Source organism: Hypoxylon fragiforme (assembly GCF_022984875.1).
Source record: "Hypoxylon fragiforme strain CBS 206.31 chromosome Unknown GGS25scaffold_1, whole genome shotgun sequence".
In the NCBI taxonomy this organism is placed as follows: domain Eukaryota; kingdom Fungi; phylum Ascomycota; class Sordariomycetes; order Xylariales; family Hypoxylaceae; genus Hypoxylon; species Hypoxylon fragiforme.
In genome coordinates, this window is record NW_026054756.1 from 663,063 (window position 1) to 687,291 (window position 24,229).

Here is a 24,229-nt window from a genome sequence, read left to right on the forward strand (position 1 = left end):
GCCTACTACGTAGGTAGATATCATCATCCAAAGCCCCAAAGCGAGTGAATCCCGTACACAATATATATGCCCTCGTCCCAAAACCATGTAGCAAAACAAAAAGAAAGGGTTAGGCAAGTATTCGATCTAATGAATAAGATCTAGCCAGACATTAGGGTTCGAAGGTGCTACCTGACAGATTAGTAGGATATTCTATCCAAGCCCGACTGTTCAATCCCCTAGCTGATGCGAAGATTTTGAGGTTACGTCGTATAGTGCGCAAGTCCTTTTCGTTACATCACAATGCACTTTTTATCTCTGAGTTGGCTGCCAGGGGCTGCCGTTGCCGTTGCCCATGCGACATCCGTCCAGGACTCGTTATCGTTCGTCTTGTTGTTTTTCCGTCCCATCCATCCTCGGGCCTTGGCATCACGTATATTTTTCAGTGCTCCCCTTCGAGCACGACTCTGCCGCCTTTTTAAACTGGCATGACGCAGTGGCGTGATAGAAAGCCGTGAAGAGGGCGGCGCCTGCAACTGATTCACCGAATCCCCATTACCCATACTAGAAATGGTTTCCAAACGTTCAACTGTAGGGCGTAACAGGTGAGTCCCCGATCCAGGCCCAGGATGACGAGGAACTGGCGCGTGTAATACTGGCTCTATATGCTGTCTATGTGCGTCAGATTGACCAGGGACGTCAAAAGCACCGCTCACGCCGGTGGGTGTGCTAATAATTAGTGGCTGATCGGGGTCTATTGTAGGGGGTCGTATTTCGGGGATGCCACTATACCGGCGCGATTCGCGAAACTGATCGTCACGACTACCCACGGGTACGCGTGGGAACTGAAAGCTGCCTGACGCCGGACGAGGTGCACCGATACCGTTTCGTCTAGTGTGTAGACTTGCTAATTGGCCCGGGTGCGGTGCCGGGGGTAGACCCGATCCTGGAATATCTTCAATGTTCTGATCTGTTGCAGGCGCAGAGCGAGGAAATCCACCAAGTACAGCCGAGGATATTGGGTCTAATGATGGGGGGTTCCTTGGCCATGTGTTAGAATTAGGAAGCCTACTAACTATTGGACTGGTAGAGATCTGATCGCTATTTCGTCTCCGGGCGCTAATTGGTGATGATGGATCGGTAAAGTTAAGCGTATATAACCGAGAGCCTTCCATTATTGGTTGTGACCTAGATGAGGTTGGTGTGTGTCCTGTGGTTGATGATTGTGCCTCGTTAGACCGCTGATATGAACCAGGCCGTTCTGGGGTGACTTTTACCGCGTTTGAGCCTCCAGGCATGTGTGAGCTAACATCTTGAGTGGGTGATCCGACGGGAGAAACATCGTATAAATCCCCAAAATCATCTATACGAGGGCGGCTGTCTTGTGTGAACGATTGACTTGACACACGTCTACGCAACGATCTTTCCGAGGGAGCGACGGCCCTACTAGCACTGGCGATACTACCTACCACGTTTTGTTGTGACGTACGAGGATTCCAAGATGTATGAGTATGAGATATCATTTCGCGAAAGGGGGTGGTCTGGAGACGAGGCAACTCTGGGCGCCCGGAATTGGACGTATGTGTCGCCTGTGGCAGTGGAGGAACAGGCGGAATAGTTGAGGGAAGAGGTGGGACGGGTGGGATAGAGCCAGTAGCAGTCGGTGCGAGTGAAACAACGGAATGGCGTAGGAAGGCAGGTAAATCGCCAGGGTCTTCTTTGGAGTATGGCGGAGGGGGTGGTACCCAGTTATCAGCGTCACTCTCATGTGGATGCTCTGCCCTTCCGTCAGCACGTCTATATTGAACAGGCCCCGCCATAGCCGGTGCCGGATTCCGTCGGCGACTGACAGCAGCAGCTGTGGCAGCGCGGCGTAGGGTTGGACCGGATCGTGGGTTCGCATGGGCATACGGAGCATCAAGAGCCTCCTGAGCCTCCTCTAACGAAACGTCTTCCGATTCGTCGACAGCTGTCGTCTCCGAGTCCATACGGGCTGTTGCCATGGGCCGTGGTATTAAGGGATCTTCCAGATCATTGCTGTGGGAGGTTGATGGCCGAAGAGCAGCATCCCCCTGACGAGATGACGTTGCTCCCGCGCCCATCATAGTATTCCGATAACCTCTCCGTTGCGCTACTGTTCTCCTCCTGACAATCGCAACTTCTGTATCAATATCACGGCGTTCCTCTTCCAGAGCTTCAGGTTCGGCCGTGCCAACTTCAATGGTAATTTCTGTCTCGTCACCATCGACTAAACTATAGTCGAAATCGAGCATCGTAATTCTTCCTCCATCTACAAAATCAATACCGTCTTCCTCGGTTACGAGCTTAGGTGGCATGATACCCCGTGCAGCAACAATTAGACGTTCCTCAAAAGGCGTCTCACCGAAGTTGGAAACCCACTTCACGGTGCTCACGCCAGATAGTTGGGTAACCTTGCGTCCATTTACGAAAGTATTACGTGACTTATCGCAGAGTATTTGCCATTGCGGAACCCGCGTACCGTTTTCTTCTTGCACTTGATGCGGGAGACGCGCTGGCATCCCGTTATTTATACGATGCGATGTAGGCTGCCCGCTAGAATCGAAAGATGTATGGCCGCTTTCTGGGACAGCCTCCAGATCCTCAGGTACACCATATATCCAAATGTCGTTCCCTTCAAACCCAGCTGATACAATGTCGCCTTGGTAGCTAACGGCAGGCATGGTACATGGTAATAAGGGACCCGGGGAAGTTGCAGCAGGGACAGGTCCTGTGAAATAAGTCGTTCCGTTGCGAAGGTCATCAATCCGTACGGCACGGAAAGTCTCGAAACTCCTGTCGTAGGCAAATGACCAAGCGGCTTCCATAGAGCTTGATTCTTGCAATAGAACTGCATGACTGCAATCTCGGCTTGTGTTTGGAAACAGTATAGAAGTAGTCCACAACGAGCTGATATTGTTCTCCTGGGCCATTTGGTTTCCGGGATCGTAGTATGGGGCGGTTAATATCACAGTATTGGGAGTGTAGGATGTTGTTGTCGTCCCTAATAATTGAGTCCCATCGAAAGAGAAAGCGAGTGAATCAACGCCGTCGCACTTGACTGCCCTTCTATCCGTAGGCAAAGCGCCGGGGTTTATAGCTGATACCTCGATTCCGCCCTCATAGGCAGCTGCTAAAACACCCCCACAAGGCGACAAAGCGATAGCGCGAGGAGAATGGTCAAGGATGAGCGATTGTCTTCGGCGCGGGGGGACGTTCCCTAAATCATACAGATCAACCTGCATATCAGTTGACAGGACTGCTAGAAGGCTGGCATCATCCAAGATACAAACAGCTGCCGGACGGCGCAATATTTTGAACTCGCGCTTCACAATTAGTTCGGATTTCCTAACATCGAGTACAAATATCCGGGACGAATTATACGCGAGGATATGATGACCTTTGGGAGAAGGACTAAATTGCATTCCCTCGCCGCCAGGAGCAGAGGACGAGCCGATACAATTTGATATTAGCTTAATCGTGGTCATCCTGGGTCGCAGGTAAGCCTCAAAGAGATTCCTCTTTACTTCGCGAGCAAATAAGCGGCGCAGTTTCGGCAACTTGTCCTCATCTGTGGTATAGGTGGGCAAAACATTATGACTAGAAGCATAGGAATCGCATCGAGAGAGGTGACGAGCGTAGAGGTGAGCTTGCTGGGAAACGCGTCTCCATTTTGAATTGAGCAGAACGAGGGATGCGAACGAGTTGGGATCCGTCAATTGAAGTATCCTACAGCAGACGGCATATCAATAATCGCAGCTCGAAGAAGCTGATAGCAGTAGCCTTACTGTTCAATTATCTCGTCGGGTAATTTATCAAAAGCGGAGTGTGAGTGTTTAACGTCGGACATTGCTTGCTTCTCGTTTACGTTGGACTGTTGAATGGAAGACATGACTGAAAGCTAACGGCGCTTTACAGGTAAGTATGCTGCTTATGACATAAGGTCGGTAAATGCGAAGGCGTCACAATAATCTCAAGATGGTGCTATGCCATGGCTTATTCGAACAGCATATGTATCTAAATCTTGGATTAATGAGATTAAGAGAGGAGATTTGAGAGGTGCCGGACTTCGCGAGAAGCGTTTTCTTTTTCGTTTTCTCTTTCGGACCTTGATGTTGCACAAGTTGAAACTATGTGCATATGTACCTAGTAAATAAATATTATGTATATTGGGTGAACAGCCAATTAGACAAGCGAAAGGGGTGATGTGACAAAGGATGGAAGAGGAAAAAAAGGAAGCCCGTTGACTGTCGCGGCAGATTCAAGGGTACATGTATGTACAATACAAATTTGTCTATACGGTGGTGATAGGGGAGAAGCCGGGGGCGGAGTACAGATATGTATTGTACCTATTAGCAGCAGAATGTAGGTACTAGTAGTAGTACAAGATTGAAAATATATGTGGTAGTATTAAGTTATCGTAGTAATTGGTCAGTCCTGGGCCATACATGTCAGCTCATTGCCCACCCGAGGATGTTACCCAGGTTCATTAAGCTTGTCTCGCGACTACCCTACTTACATGTGCCGTAACTAATTTAAGCAAGCGATGCGTTGGTTACTTCCATGGTAATGTCGTTATTAGGCTTTTAGAGTCTTTAGCTTGAAACTTCATTCGCTCTGATTCGCCTTCATTCGCCCTAAGGTTAGGTCAAGACTGTACCTCCAGGGTTTTCTTGAACTTTAACGATCCAACACTTGGACTACTATGCATCATTTTACTACCCAGGAATCAGGATATGTATGTTTGTTCAGTTGCAGGCGTATAACTACGTACTGTGTCTGTACCAGGCCAATTCGTTGGAATAACAACATCCCCAACGTTTCAGGTGCACATTCCCACTCATATATGTACAGGTTCATCATTTAAACTCGGGTCTCAGCTCACGGCATACAGTCAGTGCCTTCAAGTTATGTACGTCGTACATAGGATGGATTGTGAGACCCTGACATTAAAAGAAGGCACATGACAGGGTACCTTCAATTACACACACATGCACGCAGTACAGTGATATTCTTGGCACATATTGTACATACATACTGTAAGTTGCCCACAGAGCACTTGAGATTATATCATCTGTGGGTTTCCCAAGTTTTATGTGGCAGCCTAGAATAGCTCAAACAAGCTTATGTAACTCTCTCTACCTAGGGTAGATCATGTTGATCTTGACATTTCTACCATAGGTAATTAACTCGACTCAACAGTATGCTTAAACTAAACTTCCGAACAAAGATAATTCCATATAGTTATCGGGGGATCATATTATATAGATACTGCTACATGTGACTGCTATATATTTACAGTCATGAGCGCAAAAAAGGGAAGAGAAAAGCTCCTAGATAGATATCAAGCGCTTACGTTGTACATATACTATGGGTGAGAAATACGATCTAGCCCACTCATCGCTCCCCATTGTCCCCATAGAGACTGGAGATCCCCTAACCTAGCTGATTCTATTTTTAGTTTTCGATGTTGCCTGGCTTCGACATCAAAATATTTGAACTTGACCCTTCCCAGACTAGGTATCTCGTCTACCAGATTGAGATGTTGTATCTTTATATCCCCCAATGTTTGTAAGCGAGCGCTACCCCTTTCCATATTCCCAAATTCCCAGTTCCATAATTGGTTTTCATTCCAAATTTACAAACAAAATCAAGCATTTCAATGGTGTTCATCAGATTTCAGATCTCGTAGGATTCGCGACGAATCCCTGTTGATGCGCCTGTGCCTTTAAAATACTAGGTAGTACATAACTACTCGGTACCTAGGGTATGTACTTCAATACACCGATATTAGTGCTCTAAAACCCCAGATAAACCCCGGATATGACGTAAATGATAGTATGTATGTATAAAAGGTATATGAAGTTATGCATGGAGAAAGTAGTTAAATCCATAATATTTCCAGGCTGTGTATTAATCTGGGAACATTGAAGATCAAACAAACTACTCCGGATAGTTACAGTACCATGTAATTCATCAACTTCAATGTTCACTTAAGGATTAATATATTTTATATTTTATCTTGAAAGCTATCTGACGGATGTGGATACCTACATAGGTAAGTAGTACACCTCCCAGACCTGTCTTATGTATTAATATATGTAGTGCGTAAGTACGAATAGGAGCCTGTATACAGACTTGTGTACATACATATAATCATACATATAATATGTAGTATAAATATTGGATATTTGTACATGTATGCACCTTATGATGTCGGAATACTGAATCACCGTAAGCTCCTTTCGGTATCGTTCGATGCGGGAAGTGCTTTAGTAAGTACCCAGTGGTCTAAAACAGAGAAGCTTCGATGACTTTACATGATGTCAAGTCTCATGACGAAGTCTTTTGTGGCTTCTCGGAAGACTAAACAAACCCCTTCACTTCAAGATACCTGCGACTACCACTACTACTACCTGCTAGGTAACATCAAGTAGTACTCGAATAAGGTACCTACCGTGCTACTAAAATTGAATCGTATTCTCACCAAGACTATCAAGAGTGTCATCATCACCACCTTCACCATGGCTACCGCCAAGTGCAATACTCTTAACGTGTCTACGAGAGATGTCGCCGGGTATCTCCCAATCGAGAACTATGGCATGATTGGGAACATGAGAACCTGTGCCTTAGTAAGCATGGATGGGAGCGTAGGTAGGTTTAAAGTGTTCAAGATGTTCAAGATATACTTCTTTGAACTCTGGAGCGGTGTTACCAACTCGAAGACTCATATACTAATGGAACACTGCCCTGCTCCTATTAGATTTCATGTGCTGGTGGGTTGCCTCTATTACCCTACTCTCTTTCGCGGCCTCTACCCCTATCCCCTTAATTATATTACCTCATTAGATATCTCGATATCATCAAAATCAGAATATAGTGGTCAACCAATTTGGAAACTAAATACCTTTACAGGCCAGATTTTGACTCCCCGTCTGTATTCTGTCGTCTCCTGGATAAGCACAAAGGGGGCTACTTCAGCATTGCACCCCCTCAGCCTGCGTCATATACAACCAAACAACAGTATCTTCCATCTGCCGCCATCCTCCAAACTCGTTATATCAACGAAGATGGCGTTGTCGATGTTGTGGACTTCTTTCCGCGCCCTAAACAAGCCACAGTTTTATCTACCAAGAACAAGCATAGTGCCTACCGCGAGACCAGAAGTGTCTTTGAGGAGCTGAAGAAGTGGTTAGTACGGCGCGTCGAGTGTATTCGCGGCCAGATGTCACTAGGTCTGCTTCTCCGTCTTTATTACTGTTGCTAGTTTGCTAACGTATTCGAAGACGTTGATGTGTTCCCAGCATTCGACTACGCTAGAGAGTCTCATACCACTACCATTCTACAAAATGCGCGTGGTATTGATAGTCTCCAAAGTAAGACGGTGACATTCTGCAGTAAGAGCCTCAAGCTTCAACTCGATGTAACAATCGACTGTGGTGGTAGAGAGTCATCCGCCTGCCCAAATCTTATCTTCAAGAAGGTCCAGAAAGAGGGCATGAAAGGTGAGGGAGTAGTTGCCCATTTCACTCTACAGGAAGGTCAAGCTATCTCATTCGTACTTCGCGAAGACAGACCAAACCACGTGGAGGAGAATATCACGAGTCAAGATCTCGACACACGACAACATGATACGCAATCTTACTGGTTCAATTGGCTATCCAAGAGCAGCTATAAAGGCGGTTGGCGCGAAGTAGTCATGAGAAGTTTCATGATACTGAAGATGCTAACCTATGAGCCCACTGGGGCCATTGTTGCGGCCCCTACATTCTCGATACCGGAGGCGATCGGCGGAGTACGGTAAGTGGTACCGTACTGCTTAGGCCCCAAGAAATGAAATATAATAACTGACCAGACGCAGTAACTGGGACTATCGCTTCTCTTGGGTCCGCGACTCAAGTTTTACGGTCTATATCTTGTTGCGGATGGGGTTTACGGAAGAAGCGGATTCCTACATGGAGTTTATCAGCGGCCTAGTCCGAAAAACGATGACGGAGGGTGGTGATTTGCCCATAATGTTCACTATTAGGGGGGAAACAGATATACCAGAGCAAGAGCTCGGTCATCTCGAGGGTTACAAAGGCAGCAAACCCGTTCGAATCGGTAACGGGGCGGCTTTCCATAAGCAATTCGATATCTATGGTGAACTCATGGATGCTATATATCTATACAATAAGTATGGGAAACCAATATCATGGGATACTTGGGTTTCTGTTCGTAAGATGCTTGGTAAGTTGTCTAGCTTAGTATGACGAGACTTATGGGCTGGATGGCTGACTTGGACTAGATCATGTCTTAACCATACGCGATCGTAAGTGAAGTGGGCTCTTAAAATATCATGGATTAGTTGCTTACTAGGAATTTTCTAAGAACCGGATATGTCTATATGGGAAGTCCGCAACAACAAACAGAACTTTGTCTATTCGAAGGTGATGCTCTGGGTAGCATTTGACCGCGGCCTTCGGCTCGCTGAAAAGAGGTGTCTGCCCTGTCCTAACCGGGTAAAGTGGTTAGAGGCTCGAGATTCTCTTTATGAAGAAGTGATGGAGAAAGGTCAGTTTCCTTCGTGAATTTGACTAAGGTCGAACAAGGCTTATCGAGAGAATATTAAGGGTACAACACGGAAATGGAAAGCTTCATCCAGAGTTATGAGAACAATACCATGCTGGACTCCTCGATTCTGATCGCGCCCCTTGTGTTTTTCATTACCCCCAATGACCCGCGCTTCCTCAACACTGTCGACCGAATACTTCTCCCACCGGAAAAGGGCGGGCTAACGAGCGCCGGTCTCGTCTACCGCTACGACACAGAATTAGCCAACGATGGTGAGTTTCTTAAACCTCCGGCTACCTTTTGTTTCTATACTAATACTTTCCACAGGAGTTGGTGGGCAAGAAGGCGCATTCAGCATGTGTACGTTTTGGCTCGTTGAAGCTTTAACACGGGCTTCGGTTTACGAACCTAGGTACTTGGCGAGGGCGGTGAATTTATTCGAGAATATGCTCAGCTTCTCGAACCACCTTTCCATGTTCTCGGAAGAGATTTCGCGTAGCGGAGAGCAGCTTGGTAACACCCCGCAAGCCTTTAGCCACCTGGCTCTCATCAGCGCTGCCTTCAACCTCGACCGCGCAAGGGAGTTTGCTAAGAGGTAGCCTAGGTAGTTACTCTGAATAACTATCTGAAAAGGCACCTACACACTTATAATTACCTTTTAGGCTATTATATCAATAAAATGTGAAGCATGTTTTGTTGCTTTGTGGTGAAATGCAACGTCGAACCGAATTTATGGGACATCATCATTACCCCTATTTTCTCATGCCATGGTAAAACCGACAGTCTGCAACCCCTTCACTGACATGGTCACTTACCTGTGAGTTACCTGATAGTATACCTCGTGCTACGGAATGAATGTAAGTACATAGTAGGCATACTCCCGTATGGAATTGGCTCAGTGGTCACTACCTGCTAGGTGCGTCGACTCATTCTACCAATAGTCCTTACCTCGAATGGATGTTTCTAAGTTATTGCTACTATAACAGCACAGCACGGCAGTCACCCCGCTATGTAAAACACACCATTTTAAAGTTTGCTACAATGATTTCTCTTAGGTTTGATTACTCTTTCCATGTTGAGTATATATGAAGACATCTCCTTCCTCATCTACACTTCTTACCACACTCATCTACCTATTACCCCCCTAGTGTTACTCTTTTCCCTCTTTCATGCTTCATTACTGTTGCAGATGTCTTAGGCACCATAGGCACCATAGGCACCACTAGGCCATATAGCCATATATTGGCACTCCGCCAGAGTAGTCAGGAATAAAGCAAGCTTTCTTCCTTCTCCTTAGTTGCAGTTGTACTGCAACATCCGCTTTATTACCTAGGCACAGGAGCGACGCCGCTTGTTGCGATTAACATCTGCACCTTATATAGGTACTTGTTATTCACGACATAACACATGGCATTTAGCTAGTAGTCTTGGGGAGCGAGACGCTATCCTTGCCTTCTCTCTATTATTCTTTTATACGTGCTGTTTTCCTCCATCGGTGCCACATCCTACATAGTAGCACCTTACGTGGGGTCGTTGCTTTGCCAAATACCTAACGCCCACCATTCACTGGAGTAGAATCACCATTTTCCTCTTCTTTTCGAGAACGACTACCATTGATTGGGCGTTGCTTGGGATGAAGAGGATTACGTGAACCTAAGGGAGGACGAGACGAGATGATGAAGACACTCCACGAGGATGGTTGGCAGGATCAGATCGGGTCTACAACGAAGGGTATAGGGATGATTCTCGCACGCGTATAAACGAGATGGTCGCGGCTATGACTCTCGCCATGGGAAACATCGCGGATGGTCCCATCGGACAACTGGTGGATGAATTCCGAGGGAGCCTCAAGGACAAACGCGAGGAATCGAAGAAGATGTCACTGCTTGATGGGTGGAAAGTGACAGATATCGGATACTTCAGCCCTGACCTTCCTGACAAGTATGGCCTTGGCGACTATGTGACTCTTGGCAAAGACACGCATTGGCGAAGCGTCAACTTATTCATCGATGCCGTTCGGATGCCCCTGTTTTGTTGTTTGGAAGATGGTGGACGGAAAGAAGAAAGGGCGAGTCGTCGTAGACCTCAGACGATTGAACAAATACGTATTACCTGACAGTTACCCACTACTGCGAGCAAAAGATATCTTACAGAAAATGAACGGAAACAAATACGTCAGCATCATAGATGCTTCCGCCTTCTTCCACCAGTTACACATGATTCCATGTCTAATGAGACCCGTATCGAGAAGGTACTAGGTAACGGAGCACCTTCATGAGCTATTCCGGGGTCGAGCTCAGGGGTGGTACCGATCGATCCTTTCGCAGACGGAGAGAGAGTTGATGCGCATGAACGACCTAGACGGTTTCAGCATCCAACACCTCGCAAAAAAGCTACGCCAATACCTTGCTCACTGTCCACACTGCCAACTAAACCAAACAGACCGGCGAAAGGCCTTGGGAGAATTGAAGCCGATCGTGGAACCTAGTATTCCTTTCCATACAATTTGTATGGACTTCATAGTGGGCCTACCCAAGGTCGACGCCAGGGGGACTATGTGGCATATACCGGGTTACGACTTCTACGATTCCCTTATGACAGTCACCGACAAGTTCAGTAAGGAAACCTTGCTGATTCCCGGACACTCAACATACACTGCCGAAGATTGGGCCAAGGCGCTCCACAGAATGCTGATCGCGGCGGACTGGGGCCTCCCGGCGAAGATAATCACGGACAGGGACCGAAAGTTTACAGGCGAGGTATGGCAGACGCTCTGGCGCCGCAGCGGCACCAAAACCGCGATGGCGACGGGCTACCATGCCCAGACGGACGGCGCGAGCGAGAGACGGAACCAGGATGTCGAAATCGCGATGAGATTCCAATGCGTCGCTTTCCCGGACGTTCCCTGGCACAAAATGCTGAACGCCCTCCAACACAACCTGAATAACTCCTACCACTCAGGTATCGTGAGAGTAGATCAAAGAAGCTTGTATTAGAAAGGTTAGCTGAGATCCGAAGATCTCAGCGGTCTAGTTATATACCTAGCTAATTCTAGCGGAAGGAGCGTTTGAGGGCATGTGACAGGTGGACGGTCTTTGATGATACGCATCGAGATGAGAAGATGGCATGGTCGAAGCGCCGGACTCCCTTCGCGTGTCCCGTTCAGACGAATACCCCCTCTCGATCTTCTCCAATTCAGCTCTGTTATCGATCCCTCATTCTCTTCTATGCTTGGGACCGTACGGCTCCGTTACCACGTGACTAAGCACTCGAAAGGTCATCGCCAATGAGATCTCCGTGCAGGAGGGACACCTACGCTACGAACGTTCGTATAGCGCAAAGGACTCGAAACACGCTGTCCAGTTCAGCACTTTTGAATGCAGGGTCGGATGGATTCTTGTCGACTTCGTGAATCGAGCAACAGAGTTATCGTACAAGGTCCCGAGTACATATGATAAAAAAATTATGGAAATCGATAACATGCCTGGTACTTGAAGAGGAAGCGCGTGTACAACTTATAGGGTCAGGTCGCAGTATAATCCGGGAGCTTGGGTATATGTTGGTTTGTTAGTGCAACGAACCATTGCAGGATATCTGGAACATAAATTGATGAAGATACCTATAACATCCAGAATACTGGGACTTTATGACGAGACTTCCTAAAATCTCATCCATAGAATCTCCTTGGGTGTTCAATGGCCACTCTTGACGGAGTACCACATATCCTCTACACTTGCCGGATATGCTGCCAAATGAGGGATCTCACGCTTTGGGTCGTCTTTCATGCTCTACGACAGGTCTGATGGAGAGCCTTCTCCTCCCAAGTCTTGCCAGGCACAGTGCTCGAAACTCCCGGTTGTCGTTGGCACGATAAAGTCTGCGGGTACACGTCTGGTCTCTCACAACCGAGTATATCACGCTGGAAAGGGGCTGAGTATGACTACCATGTACCTATTGAAGAGCACTACACGAAGTATAAAAAGAGATGTCTTACATTTGCTTGGTTAGAAGAATAGACGATACTTTGACTTAAGTTAATCTACCTAGTTACCTAGGTAGCTTTGGCCCTTATCCCTATACCATCGAGGGGGCTCATATTATTCAAACTTCTACCACTCCGTCAATATGTTCACTGGTTCACTGGAGGGAGTGTTCTCGACATTTGCCCATCTGACCCATTTACCCTTGAGTCGGAAGCCCTTTACCGCTGGAAGTTACTTCCCCGCCGTGTCAGATTTACTACGTGCCTATAAGGCTATGTATTAGACTACCTGGTTGCACTTTGCGACTAATAGCTGGGGTTGCCGGCGCTGCAGAAGGGCCGTCAAAGCCATAATGCCACCGATAGGCCAGCCCCGCACACATCTATGATTGATCAGAGACAACTTGGCGACGCGATACCCATACTAGATCGGTAACTGGAAACTCTTGCTGTATGGTGTATATTATAGGCACTCCGTTTGTAGGTTGGCAGGTATGTAGGCATTCACATACATGGGGTAGATCTATGGCCTTGTCAAGTCTAGCTTTCGCGGCGCCTGCGTGTGCCTGGTCACTCCGACCAAACTCCGCTTGGAGATACATAGGTAGGGCTGTTGGGGTTGAGCATGACAAGGCCTGCCCAGTGAATGCCATCACGTATCCGGTGTATACTATAGCAGGTATGTACAGGCTAAGATAAAAAAACTCTTACCAACATTCATGTGAAGATGTAGGTCTCAGTAGTTACCTAGGTAATGAAGCTTACAACGATGCGCGGCGGACGCATGAAGTTCATATGTTGCGATTGTGACAGGTCATATATAATGTTTTTGGAGATAGTTGGTATGGTATGTATTTATTGTACATCAGACGACAGCATCACTCATTCCGGGTTTGGTACCCGTCCTGGTTGGCTCGGTTATAACGACTGGAAAACAAAACAAGAGTAACTAACTACCTTTATCAGTTGAAGTATCAGATGATGTTTATCAACACCTACATCTATGTATGTATCATGATACCTATAAGGTAGTAAGGAATCCTGATATTCAACGTCAGTTTTTGTTAGAAGAAAAAAGAAAGAAAGAAAAAAAAAAAAAGAAAAGAGCAATCGATAAGAAGCTCCAACATGTAGCTAACCGCATTGATCCATATTTACAGTTCTCTCTCTTCTCTGGCGCCCCTGTCCCATCACCATTGACATACTTACCTCCACAGCAGCACAGCTAGTGTAGTTATTGAGGTTTAGTTAACAGTCTGAGCTAGGTCTGCTAGGTAGTTATTAGTCTAGGCACCTGCTAAACTACCTAGCTTCCAGTGCTATTTAGTATTTAGTTACTACCTTAGTCTACCTACTGTAACAACCATCGCCGAAGCTTCTTCAGCTTCTTTCCAAATGTTCCTACATAACTACTACTCCATCCATCATCAGATTAACTACCTACATAGTACATACACTACCTCCACTCCAGCTATGTAATAGCTAATAATCGGGCCGGCGCCAGGGCAGCAGGGCTAACCCTTCCCGCTCACCCCCCTAACCCTAACCCCTCCTCGCGAATCGCGACGCTGGAACACGTAAACGGGGATCCGTTCCGCGAAAAAAGGTAGGTTAGGTTAGGTTAGGTTGCTGCGAGTCTGGACGGGAGCTTGGCGTAGGTATGCAGCAGGGGGGTGGGGGGGTATTGTACATACATTTGCAGTTACCTACATCCCATCGATGCTGACCTAGAGGCTACCTAGGGTGCCTAGTATGTAGTAGTGGTACGCAGCAGAGGCTTGAAACAACCTACACTACCTACCTAGTATTAGTTAGTCACCTACATGTAACTTAACTACATACATAGTTATCAATAGGTATTGTATGTAGTTACCTTCCTACCCTGCTCTGCCCTGCCATGCCTTTGCCCGGCGCGGCGGCCCTTTGCACGAATGCGTAGGTAGGTAGGTATCCTTCGTTCCGTCGCCTGCCTGTCCGCCCGCCCGCCCGCCCGTTTTCCTCTCTCTCTCTCTGATTAATTGATTGATTGGGGTGTCGCGGGAAGGATAGAGGGATTGGAAAGAGCCCTGGAGGGGAGGGGAGGGGAGGGGCGGTTGGGGGTTAAGGGTTAAGGGTTAACTAGGGGTCTCTTGAATCTTGACATTAATAACACATTGCTTGATGCTTGTTTCTAGAAGCGTCGTACGCAGTGTGTGTAGTATGCTAGTAAGTAGTGCATTGTAGTTATATAGTAGTTATAGTGTAGGTACATAGGTAGGTATGCAACATCAATTACATCGCTGATCCTCGCAACGAAGCATTCCAGCTGGCTGGGTTTATCGCCGCTTCCTTTTAGTACTATAGTAGTTAGTAGTTAGTTATACCTATGTAGGTACCATATGTAGTAGGCAATGTTTTCCGCGCTGGTTACGTATGTGATGCTATTATTGTTTACTATGTATGGCCCCAGGATGTGCACCTTCGTATTGTATTGTACAGGTTATTTATATGAATTAAGTATACATACCTACCTAGGCAGGCTCGTAGGTATGTAACACGATGGTGTAGAGCATTTTTTTAATCAGCTATTACATAGTTACTATGAATACGAAAAGTGAAGACACGAAGACGAAAAAAGAAAAGTGTAGATATGTACATACCTAGCTATTGTCGTTGGGCGCCTCGAGCTGACTTACATGGTATTGTATGAATTTATGTAGGCATGCTTGTCTATAGAACTCGCCCGTGCGGGTTCGCTACATCTAATGGATAGTTAAGGTCGCATCGCACGCTCGGATACGATTTAACTATCGTCTGTGAGGCATTGCTACATACATACAATACCCAACCTGCCTTTACCTAACTATCTCCTACCTACAGTTAGTCTACCTAGTGTAGTTACGAAGGTTGTGGCCAAAAGTTTAGACCAAGATATACCTCAGCCCCACAGTGCGCCACTCTTTTTCGGGCTTCTACCAATGATAGGTATACATTTAACGTCAAGTCCCCCACAACCCTTAAAAATATAGCACCTTATAGCACACTTAAACGCTATAGTGTGCTATAAACTTAAAGCCTTCAGTCCTAAACAATTGACAGACGGGCCTGTTAACAACCTTAGATTATTATACAAATACTTACATTAATTTAGTAAAGAAAAAAATTACAAAAATTTCTATTATTAAATAAACTAATTAAATAACGTAATGATGTATTTAATATTTATTAGATAAACTTATAAGGCTTTATAGGTAGGTAGGTATGTTGGCGATGATATTTCCTACAGTGGTAGAAAAGTGGAGGAACTGTGGGGCTGAGGTATATCTTGGTCTAAACTTTTGGCCACAGCCTTCGTATATAGTATCGTAATATAGTACACCTTACATACCTACCGATAACTACGTAAATGTAACGCGTCCGTCCTCTTTCAACATAAGGCATGAATTAAAACAATTTACTAACCCCTTCCGGTCTGACGGGCTCTTACTAGCTTCCGAAAAAGCCGTACCTAGTAGGCTTAGCTGAATATATTATTGTTCTATTATTGTTGGTGTTGGGGTCGTGTCGGTCCTCAATGTGGCATGGACTGGCCCCCGGGGTACATAACTAACTACTTCCAGGTGTATGCGTGCGTGCTGCCCGCCGTAGAGGCTAGAGCTGGATATGTAGCCCGAAGGTTGCAGTTCTAGTGCTAATTCTGGCCTAGGAGGCCCCGAGAGGTGCAGTTTTTTTTTGGTGGGGGGGGAGGGGAGGGCTTCTACGGGTGACATCCGAGATGGATTGATGGATGGATTGAAGAAAAAAGGCTTGCGTTTGCATTTTTTTTTCTATTTATTCTGACTACATACATATACAGTATGCATGCACTATCGAAACGCAGGAGCCGATAGCCTCGACGAACCCTAATCGAGTATTGATGCGCAACATTGGTTCGGGTAACTATCGCTACCTATCTTACATAGTATTTGTACCACTTCAATGTTGTATGGATGGATATAAATATGTACCTAGGTTAGATAGATAACTACATGTAACTATTACCGACAGAGAGGTACGCAACCCGTGCTACGTGGGTAAAATGTGGCTTGGCCTCAAGCATCAAATCAATGTATGTACATATGTATTTCATTCTCCCATGGATTGATATATGTATCTGGGTTTCGGATATCTGAGAACGATCGTCGCGGGAAGCAGCGTGGCCGGACTGAAGAACGTGGGATCGTCGAAACGGAACAGTTTGGTGAACCCGAGGAAACGATAACTATCTACTTACTGCATTTTCGGTATGTGTGCATTGTATTACTGTATTGCTTTCAACTACCGAGTAAGACGTGTGTCTCAGATCAGACCTAGATAAGCTTAATGCAACGTGAGCCTGAAGCCATCATCGTCTTTTTTTGGTGTTGTATCGTGGGCTAGGTGTGTAGGTGTGTGTGTGTACCATCCCGCCGGCCATACGTGGAACCCCAAACTCGAACTCGATTCTCCAGAGTCAAGACTGGCTGAGAGGGCCGTGGTACAGTTCAACGTCATGTCTTTGATACCACGGACCAGATCAGTACACTGCAAGACAAATGGTATATTTAGGCGAGACCCGAGTTGCCTCATTACGTGAAGAAGAACCTCTTACAGAGAGTGTTGGTTCACTAAATAGGACAGACGCATGAGAAGTATGCAATATCGTAGCATGTCCGTCCGATTTGAGCATCGAGACTGGCATTGAACCTTCTGCCAACGATCTCGAAAACTTCCAACGTTCTCGAAATCGTCTGATTGATTTGAGTTATGTAGGTGCATTGCCTAACCTACCTACATAGGTACCTATATGTGCATGTATCTGTAAAAACCAACACCTATGTAGATCTATCGGTAGGCGCAAGACCAATATCATCATGAATTTGTAGTCAAATCTGATCTACGATCTACTTCATGTACTCACATAGATCGGGCAGCGTTCGTAGTTTGTTGCTATACCCACCTGGGGCACCTAAGTCTACCTAAGTCTCACCAATAGCTTCGAAATTTGCCGAACGCGTACATCCATACCTACATCATACAAGTTGTACAGACTACAGAGATGTACGTTAGTTCTAAGTGCCCAGGTGCATAGTCTGAGATCCGAATCTTAGATTAATCTCAACGATAATCGTCGTCTCCACGCACAGATACGTAGTCGATCCTGGAGACATGCGTACTAATTTGTCGTAAATGAGCCTAAACAAGTAATCAGTCGGCGACGTGTAGACTAAACTGACCGCTTGTGAGCGATTGCCCTAATAAGCTTGCATCCGCGGTGAATTACTATCACTAGTAGCAGCGTTAGAAGAACTTGAAACTTCGCTGGATGCGCCAAGGTACCAATATAGGGTGCCAAGCATAGGTGGTTCGTGAGGCAGAAGGTGTATTGCGATAACTAGCTGCGGATTCACTGAGGGATGAATTGGGCGCCCACGTGTGCGACGAACGCATACATGAAGAAAACTACAAGCTCAGCCCCCATTTCGTGCCTTTCGGTTTTATCCTAGAGCCCCTTACTTTAAAAGCAGGATCGGAAAGAATTTGATTAGTATGAAGCAGGCTTTGGAAGGATACCTACCTAGGTACTTAGTATACATATGTGATGGCAACATATTATCCTCCATCGATGTTGGGAGGATGTGACTCACATATGGGGGTCTTGTAAAAGGCACAACGGCCGCTTAGCCTTCGATGCTTACCTACATAACTACCTACTGTAGTATTTAGAAAGTCGGATGGCTAGGCATGTAGGTAGACAGGTTTGGAACTTGACCCCTGACTCATTCTGAAACCGCTCCAGGAGGGTATCGTTCGTTGCTACGTAAGTGGGAGTAGAGGTGAGATGCTAAATTAGGAATGTAGAACTTTTTTTTCGTCTTTCTTCTAGAACTGCTTCTAATGGCTCGGCCCTGTTACAAAACGGCGTAAATTGTTGCACCCTGGTGGGAGACTTTACCCGTTGACCGAGTTTTGCTAGTTGAATTCCAGCTTGTTGGAACTATGAGGGCAGGCTTGGCCGCCATCCATGATTGTATTTTCGGTTCATGCCGGACTGTTGAGACAAATGGAGGCCTGGAAGTTGGAACGTCACCCGGAGCGTGAGTTATCGATCTAATTCCCGGCGTAAGGTTCCTAGGAGTAATAAAATGTAATGGTAATTTGTACAACATGACCCCCCTCACTGCACTGTTGGATATCTTACTCTGAAAAGGGGGCTGACAGGTTACAGTGATGGTGAACAGAAAATTCCGTGGCGTTCCAGGTTCACCAATGCGGACCTTGATCACACACCTCGACTGCTGCCCGGGCTTTTCGTCGCGGCACTGTTGAGGCCTTTTTTTCTTTTTTTCTTCTTTCGACCGACGTCCTGCGGCACCCGGCGATAATTAGACGCGCCGAAGTAGGGATACGGTTCTGACCTTCCGTTACAAACATCTCTCCGGTTTACCAAGGAACTAAAATATGACGCGTTCTAGATCGTCGAGCTTAACCTCCGGTATAATTGGGGAACGGTCGAAGGTGAATGCTCCACATGTCCCTCACAGTGTCCCCTTGCAAGTTGAGAGATGTGTTTACTCATAATACTGATGTTATCCGACTTGCCTCGACGTATTGTCGCGCCGAGAGAATGATTAAAATCGCACACAGTAGTTAACTATGATTTCATGATCGAAGCTCTTGAGCTCATCAAGATGGATTCGTCTTCTAGCCGAGATGAATGGTATCTGAGCGATTGGGCAATGAGGCACAAAGCATACGGATCCCCTTGTCGTAATGCAGAAACCCCCTGCATGTCCAGGTGAGCATGGTAGAACAGTGGAGCGGTGGGGAGTTTGCAATTGTATGTAAGGCAAAATCTAGGTACATCCAAATGCATGTTGCAAATTGGATCTAAGACCTGCATACGGTCGGACCAGTAGAAATGCGCGGCTGATGATATCAGTTTTAAGAGGCCAATTCTTCTGTGGCGCCAGGAAACAATATCGTCGAATGTCTCTTCTAACTCGCTGTAAATCTTTTAACAAGTTGCCTCTTTTTGTCCCCTGTGTCTCTTTTGGTTGGCTCAACCAGACTTTGCAACCCGTGACCAAGTACGATAACCTAGTTAGTGATGTGATGTTAGGATACGAATGGCTATGAGATCTGGATATTCAGCTGGTCCAGTTGGTGGAGTTCCTACCTTAGGCTACCTACGATCACCTGGGCATTTCATGGCTCACACTGATGGTTCGCTGTAGTTGGCCCTGTTGCCTTGTGGAGATAGAGTCAATACGTGCTTGTTTTCTTGGGAGATGTTATTCAGTTTCCCCGACTAGGGATGCTGGCTGCAAGGTAATTCTCTCCACAGCGGGATTGCCCTATGAGGTAGTTTGGGCCGGCACTGCGAACATCGGGTTTAAGGCACTGACCGATTGTCGGGTTGTTTTTGCATGATATCCATATGATAAGCAGTCTGAGCTTCAAAGTCGCAGAACCGAGAGTTTGGCAGGGCTGACACCAATTTATCGACAAGCATCGTGACATGGTATGAACTTGTCCGACTCTCGTCGAGCTCCGTCGAGCTCATTGAGAGTATTCTAGCTTGGCAACCTGGAACGCGTGAAAGCAAGACAAATAGCACAAGAGGTTATGCACCAATGGATGTCTTATTTTTCAGTGTTGGTAGCATTTATGGTGAATGGATTGGTCTCGCCCTTGTACATACCTATACGCAGAATGGTGGTATTTTGGAGGACCGAATTCTTAATGGCTCCCACACCAGCTGGTGGCGTAGGCTCTTTATATTACATACGTACCTAATAGGTACATATCACGAGCATTGAAGTCTTGTCTTTTTTGACGGGATGACTTCCGACTCTGCGAAAACCGAGTATCCATAATGCAGGGACAGTCTGCTTGTCACATTGCATTTTAGGCTGTGTCTGATATTTCTGATCAGTGATGAGTGAGAGTGAGGATGTACCTGCAGGACTAGTTTTGTGGCAATTAAAGGGGGGGCTAGAGTGAGGCACAGAATAAAAAAAATTTAAAAATAAAATAAGCATGACTTGCAGATAGCAAATCCTTTTCTGATCGCGATACCGACAGAATATTGCATGCGGCCACTTCTGTGCAATGTGCATACGAATGCGCTTGCCCAAAAGTTCAAACATTGTATGCATGTTTATGCATTTGTGCAATTTGTGCGACCTGATCAGAGAACTATGTAAGTGGGAAAGCTCAACTGTGAACATTGAATGAATTCACACGTTTCTTTTGATACTTGCCACAAACCTTCCATCTTGAGCTGATCCTGCCATTCCACAGTGACCCCTCCCTCCCCTAACCGAGTCCTGAACGAATCAATTCCTTGCTCCATTACTTACCCATTCACTGTAGTATACACTATACTATACACTATACTATACACTATACTATAGTGTACTTCGTATTACGATAAGGCCAACCATTTAACAATTCAACCATGTAACCATGAGTCTATGAGTCCACGAGAGCGCTTGGAGTTCTAATTTTTAATATCTAATTTCCTTATTTCTTTATAATCCTTCCTAGAAAGCTAGAAAGCGCTATATGGGTAGTAGAAATGCCAATCATCAACAGGCCGAAGCTACTTTGATTAACTTATTACCAGTCGAAACGAGCACGTCTTAGCCGAGTCCTTCCAGGTCCGACAAGGGGTAGCTCATCTGGAATGCCTACCTAGTGCAAAGAGTCTTCCTTGTCGATCAGCCTTGACAACCAAGAGCATAGGGTAACCAGAAGACTGGTAAAGACCACCACGATGTAGGTACGGATACCCATAGGCAGGGACTTGGCAAGATGGCGAGCCTTTTGCATACCTAGTACTATGCCGTAACTAGCTTCCCCATGTGGTCCACCGGCCTTCATCAATCGGGGGTCACATCTTTTTTCAACCACTCAGCAGTCCAGTCTCTACTATTTTAGTATATGGACCCAAGATTGTACGTCAGGGAGAGCCAGAGGACCGGGGGGCTATTGGCCCCTCAGGGGTTCTCGTGTGTATTATATTGTACATGCATGGCACATATTGCTGTTTCTAACGTGCAGTTCATTGTATGTACATACACACACACATATTGTACCTGCGATGCAGTACGACACGACCCATCTCGAGAGCTGGATCCACAGAGAGCCCGCTTCCCCAAGGCCTAACTCATGGTGTCAATTGGCTACCAAGTTTGGCGGCCCTGTTCCACATGCTAGGTTACATGTACTATGCCTACCCTTCCTTCTCAAGCGCAACTCACCTAAATATGATCTCCTTCCCTGTTGTTCTTGTATATTTGTATGTTTCTGGTCTCTTTTTTTCTCCTCTTCGTTTTTCTGTGTATGTGTCATTCTGTTCAACTTCGCACCACTCCTTATGCTTCATGTGTATGAGAATTGCCTCATCTACATGAGACTTCGGGGCCATGAATACTACCTAGGCTATATATCCACCACGCTTGAATAATATCTGCTGTACACCTCGGTCTTCGTCTAGTTATTAGTCTGAAGTCATTAGACGATTACCCTGTCTTCATGTTATCAAGAGACCCGGATTCTAACCCACATAATTTGTGGACTTCGAGATCTAACTTCTAACATCTAACATCGAAATACGGCAGATCGATTTATAGTTACACACATACGGATACCTCTCTTTCTTCGGGTTTGGGTGACGCCTTCGGTTAGGATTTGTCGGGAGTGAACCTCAACAACCTGGGTCTATTTGATCGATTTAAGTAGCGAAAGCAGCGAGGAACAACCTTACCTTGCGCTAGGAAGCTGTGTTATTGCTCGGGTTCCTATCGAGTGTTATTATCGAGTAATAAAAGTCAACCTATACGATTACCAACATGTCGAATGATACGATTACCACCCTCCGCGGAGGGTGTTTTGCGCCGTTCTTCAACGAGGCTATGTTTCCTATAGATGGAGGACGTAAGTCTTGAATCAGTTCTGCTAACTCATTTTTCTTCTTCTAATGATTTGATAGACGTGGAGGGACGATTATGCTCGCCTCTTGGAACCTTGAGTTGCTGTGTGCCATGTCCTATGACGGATTGGGTTTACCCAGACAATTTCAATTCAGCAACGGCGGCCGCGAATTGGGTCAATGTCGTTGGAATGGTTTGCTGCGGCTTCTTATTGCTCTCCTGGCTTGTGCTTCCCGTCGAAAAGACACATCGTCATTATCTCAGCATAAGTCTCACTTTCGCTGTCGTCTTGATGAATGTGAGTTAATCCTTGGTCAGGGGTATAAGTCTGGAGCGCGGATAGCTAACCTTTCTTTCATAGTTGGGCTTTATCATTCCGTTGGCAGCTAAACCCGAACAATGTTTCAACGAGATCACTCCCCACGGGATGGACACGAGCTCCGTATGCGCCGCTTCGGGGTCTTTCCTACTTGCTGGTGGCTGGGCTGGGATCATGTGGATTTTCCTAAGAGCGCTCTCTCTACATCTCCAGATCTGTTGGCAGTTGGTTGTGGGCCGAAGCTATATGTGGTTTTCTCAGGTGCTGGGCTGGGGCATTCCCATCATCGGACTCATCCTCCTCCTTCTCTTCAGCGGAGTTTCATTTCGTTTCGGTGCTACCTGCCACATTAATCACGAGAACAGCTTGGCCGATTTCTGGATTCCGCTCCTGGTATTCGCAGGCCTTACCGTCATCATACAGTTTGCCACCTTCGGATACTGCATCAAGGTCTATCTCGCCTCTTTGAGTGACAACAGCGCCTCAACCGAGGGCTCTGGAATGCCTTCCTATACCAACAGTATTCGTACTATGACGCCCCGCCAAGCATACCGACGAGTACGGCGTGTTATTCAACTCCAATGGCGTGGCATCGTCATTGTCTTAGTCATCATTGCTGATGTTATCTTCTTTGCCATCATCTTCGTTTTCTTAGATACTACGGTGCAATCGATCAAGACCGACCCACAGAAGGCATTGGCTTGGGCGGCATGCCTTGTGGGAGCCCGTGGTGATAAGAATAAGTGTTTGGATTTAGCTAATAAGCTGGTGGTTAATCTGCCGACTGTAACAGCCGTCCTGGTCCTCTTGGCGGTAAGTACCTATCAATGCTCCGTATCTATCATCTTGAACAAACTAACATCCAATATAGATGAATGGCATTTGGTTGCTTTTACTACTTGGCCGCTGGTCAATGTTCACCGGCTGGGTCGAGTTATTTTCTTCTCTCCTTGGTATTCAGACCAAAAAGGAATTCGTGTCGGTGGATGCTCGGATAGAACTGAAGCAGGATCCTCGGTCTTATGAAATGTTGTCTCGCGATGCCGGTAAAACGGACCACGTGCTGACGCCGCTTAGCACAACCATGTCCCCGACTGCGCAGGGCGGACGCCACACCCCCGACTACTTCGGCACGACTGCGCGATACCAACCACACCAACGCTCGTTTTCGTCGCCTAGACCACCACAGCAGACGCACTGGGACACGTACCAACACGACTACCCTCCTCCAATGCCAACCTCGCGACCAATGGGCTACGAAGGGATGAATCCGTTAGCGATGAACCGAATAGAAAAGGAGGAGGAAGATGAATACACGACGCAGCGGTCACCATACGGCCAACCGGGAGCAGCTGACTATAGTCGCGACCACGTCTTCATATGAGATTATCGTTTTATTTCCAAAAGTTATACGCCGCGGCCACAGCTGTGCATTTTTCT

The 24,229-nt window shown here is 46.4% G+C and overlaps 4 protein-coding genes across 4 annotated transcripts; 3 read left to right on the plus strand and 1 right to left on the minus strand.

The window, feature by feature from the left end:
• Window positions 1-179: 179 nt before the first annotated feature.
• Window positions 180-4,257, minus strand: GGS25DRAFT_8731 (uncharacterized protein). The gene is made up of 2 exons (XM_049266092.1): window positions 3,786-4,257; window positions 180-3,726 (listed from the first exon to the last, which is right to left on the minus strand). Exons 1-2 carry the CDS (start codon window positions 3,887-3,889, stop codon window positions 273-275), a joined length of 3,558 nt encoding a protein of 1,185 aa, XP_049120981.1. The 5' UTR covers window positions 3,890-4,257; the 3' UTR covers window positions 180-272.
• A 1,672-nt stretch (window positions 4,258-5,929) lies between these two features.
• Window positions 5,930-9,285, plus strand: GGS25DRAFT_468256 (glycoside hydrolase family 15 protein). Its single transcript, XM_049259054.1, has 11 exons — window positions 5,930-6,055; window positions 6,103-6,446; window positions 6,498-6,651; window positions 6,761-6,773; window positions 6,913-7,232; window positions 7,284-7,797; window positions 7,859-8,226; window positions 8,285-8,308; window positions 8,368-8,550; window positions 8,610-8,822; window positions 8,878-9,285. Exons 3-11 carry the CDS (start codon window positions 6,522-6,524, stop codon window positions 9,147-9,149), a joined length of 2,037 nt encoding a protein of 678 aa, XP_049120982.1. The 5' UTR covers window positions 5,930-6,055; window positions 6,103-6,446; window positions 6,498-6,521; the 3' UTR covers window positions 9,150-9,285.
• A 12,227-nt stretch (window positions 9,286-21,512) lies between these two features.
• GGS25DRAFT_9020 (uncharacterized protein) lies at window positions 21,513-22,345 on the plus strand. Its single transcript, XM_049266126.1, has 2 exons — window positions 21,513-21,878; window positions 22,159-22,345. The coding sequence occupies exons 1-2, from the start codon at window positions 21,607-21,609 to the stop codon at window positions 22,223-22,225; spliced, it is 339 nt and encodes a 112-aa protein (XP_049120983.1). The 5' UTR covers window positions 21,513-21,606; the 3' UTR covers window positions 22,226-22,345.
• On the plus strand, window positions 22,198-24,204 carry GGS25DRAFT_8950 (uncharacterized protein). The gene is made up of 4 exons (XM_049266118.1): window positions 22,198-22,474; window positions 22,530-22,768; window positions 22,832-23,602; window positions 23,661-24,204. The coding sequence occupies exons 1-4, from the start codon at window positions 22,390-22,392 to the stop codon at window positions 24,171-24,173; spliced, it is 1,608 nt and encodes a 535-aa protein (XP_049120984.1). The 5' UTR covers window positions 22,198-22,389; the 3' UTR covers window positions 24,174-24,204.
• The last annotated feature ends 25 nt before the right edge of the window (window positions 24,205-24,229 follow it).

Coding starts and splice junctions, on each gene's coding strand:
- GGS25DRAFT_8731 (XM_049266092.1), bottom strand. CDS start 3,889: ATGTCTTCCATTCAACAGTCCAACGTAAACGAGAAGCAAGCAATGTCC. Junction 3,727..3,785: donor CCCGACGAGATAATTGAACA/GTAAGGCTACTG, acceptor CGTCTGCTGTAG/GATACTTCAATTGACGGATC.
- GGS25DRAFT_468256 (XM_049259054.1), top strand. CDS start 6,522: ATGGCTACCGCCAAGTGCAATACTCTTAACGTGTCTACGAGAGATGTC. Junction 8,309..8,367: donor TGTCTTAACCATACGCGATC/GTAAGTGAAGTG, acceptor GAATTTTCTAAG/AACCGGATATGTCTATATGG. Junction 8,551..8,609: donor TGAAGAAGTGATGGAGAAAG/GTCAGTTTCCTT, acceptor GAGAATATTAAG/GGTACAACACGGAAATGGAA.
- GGS25DRAFT_9020 (XM_049266126.1), top strand. CDS start 21,607: ATGTACATACACACACACATATTGTACCTGCGATGCAGTACGACACGA. Junction 21,879..22,158: donor TCTCCTCTTCGTTTTTCTGT/GTATGTGTCATT, acceptor GAAATACGGCAG/ATCGATTTATAGTTACACAC.
- GGS25DRAFT_8950 (XM_049266118.1), top strand. CDS start 22,390: ATGTCGAATGATACGATTACCACCCTCCGCGGAGGGTGTTTTGCGCCG. Junction 22,769..22,831: donor TCGCTGTCGTCTTGATGAAT/GTGAGTTAATCC, acceptor TTTCTTTCATAG/TTGGGCTTTATCATTCCGTT. Junction 23,603..23,660: donor CCGTCCTGGTCCTCTTGGCG/GTAAGTACCTAT, acceptor CATCCAATATAG/ATGAATGGCATTTGGTTGCT.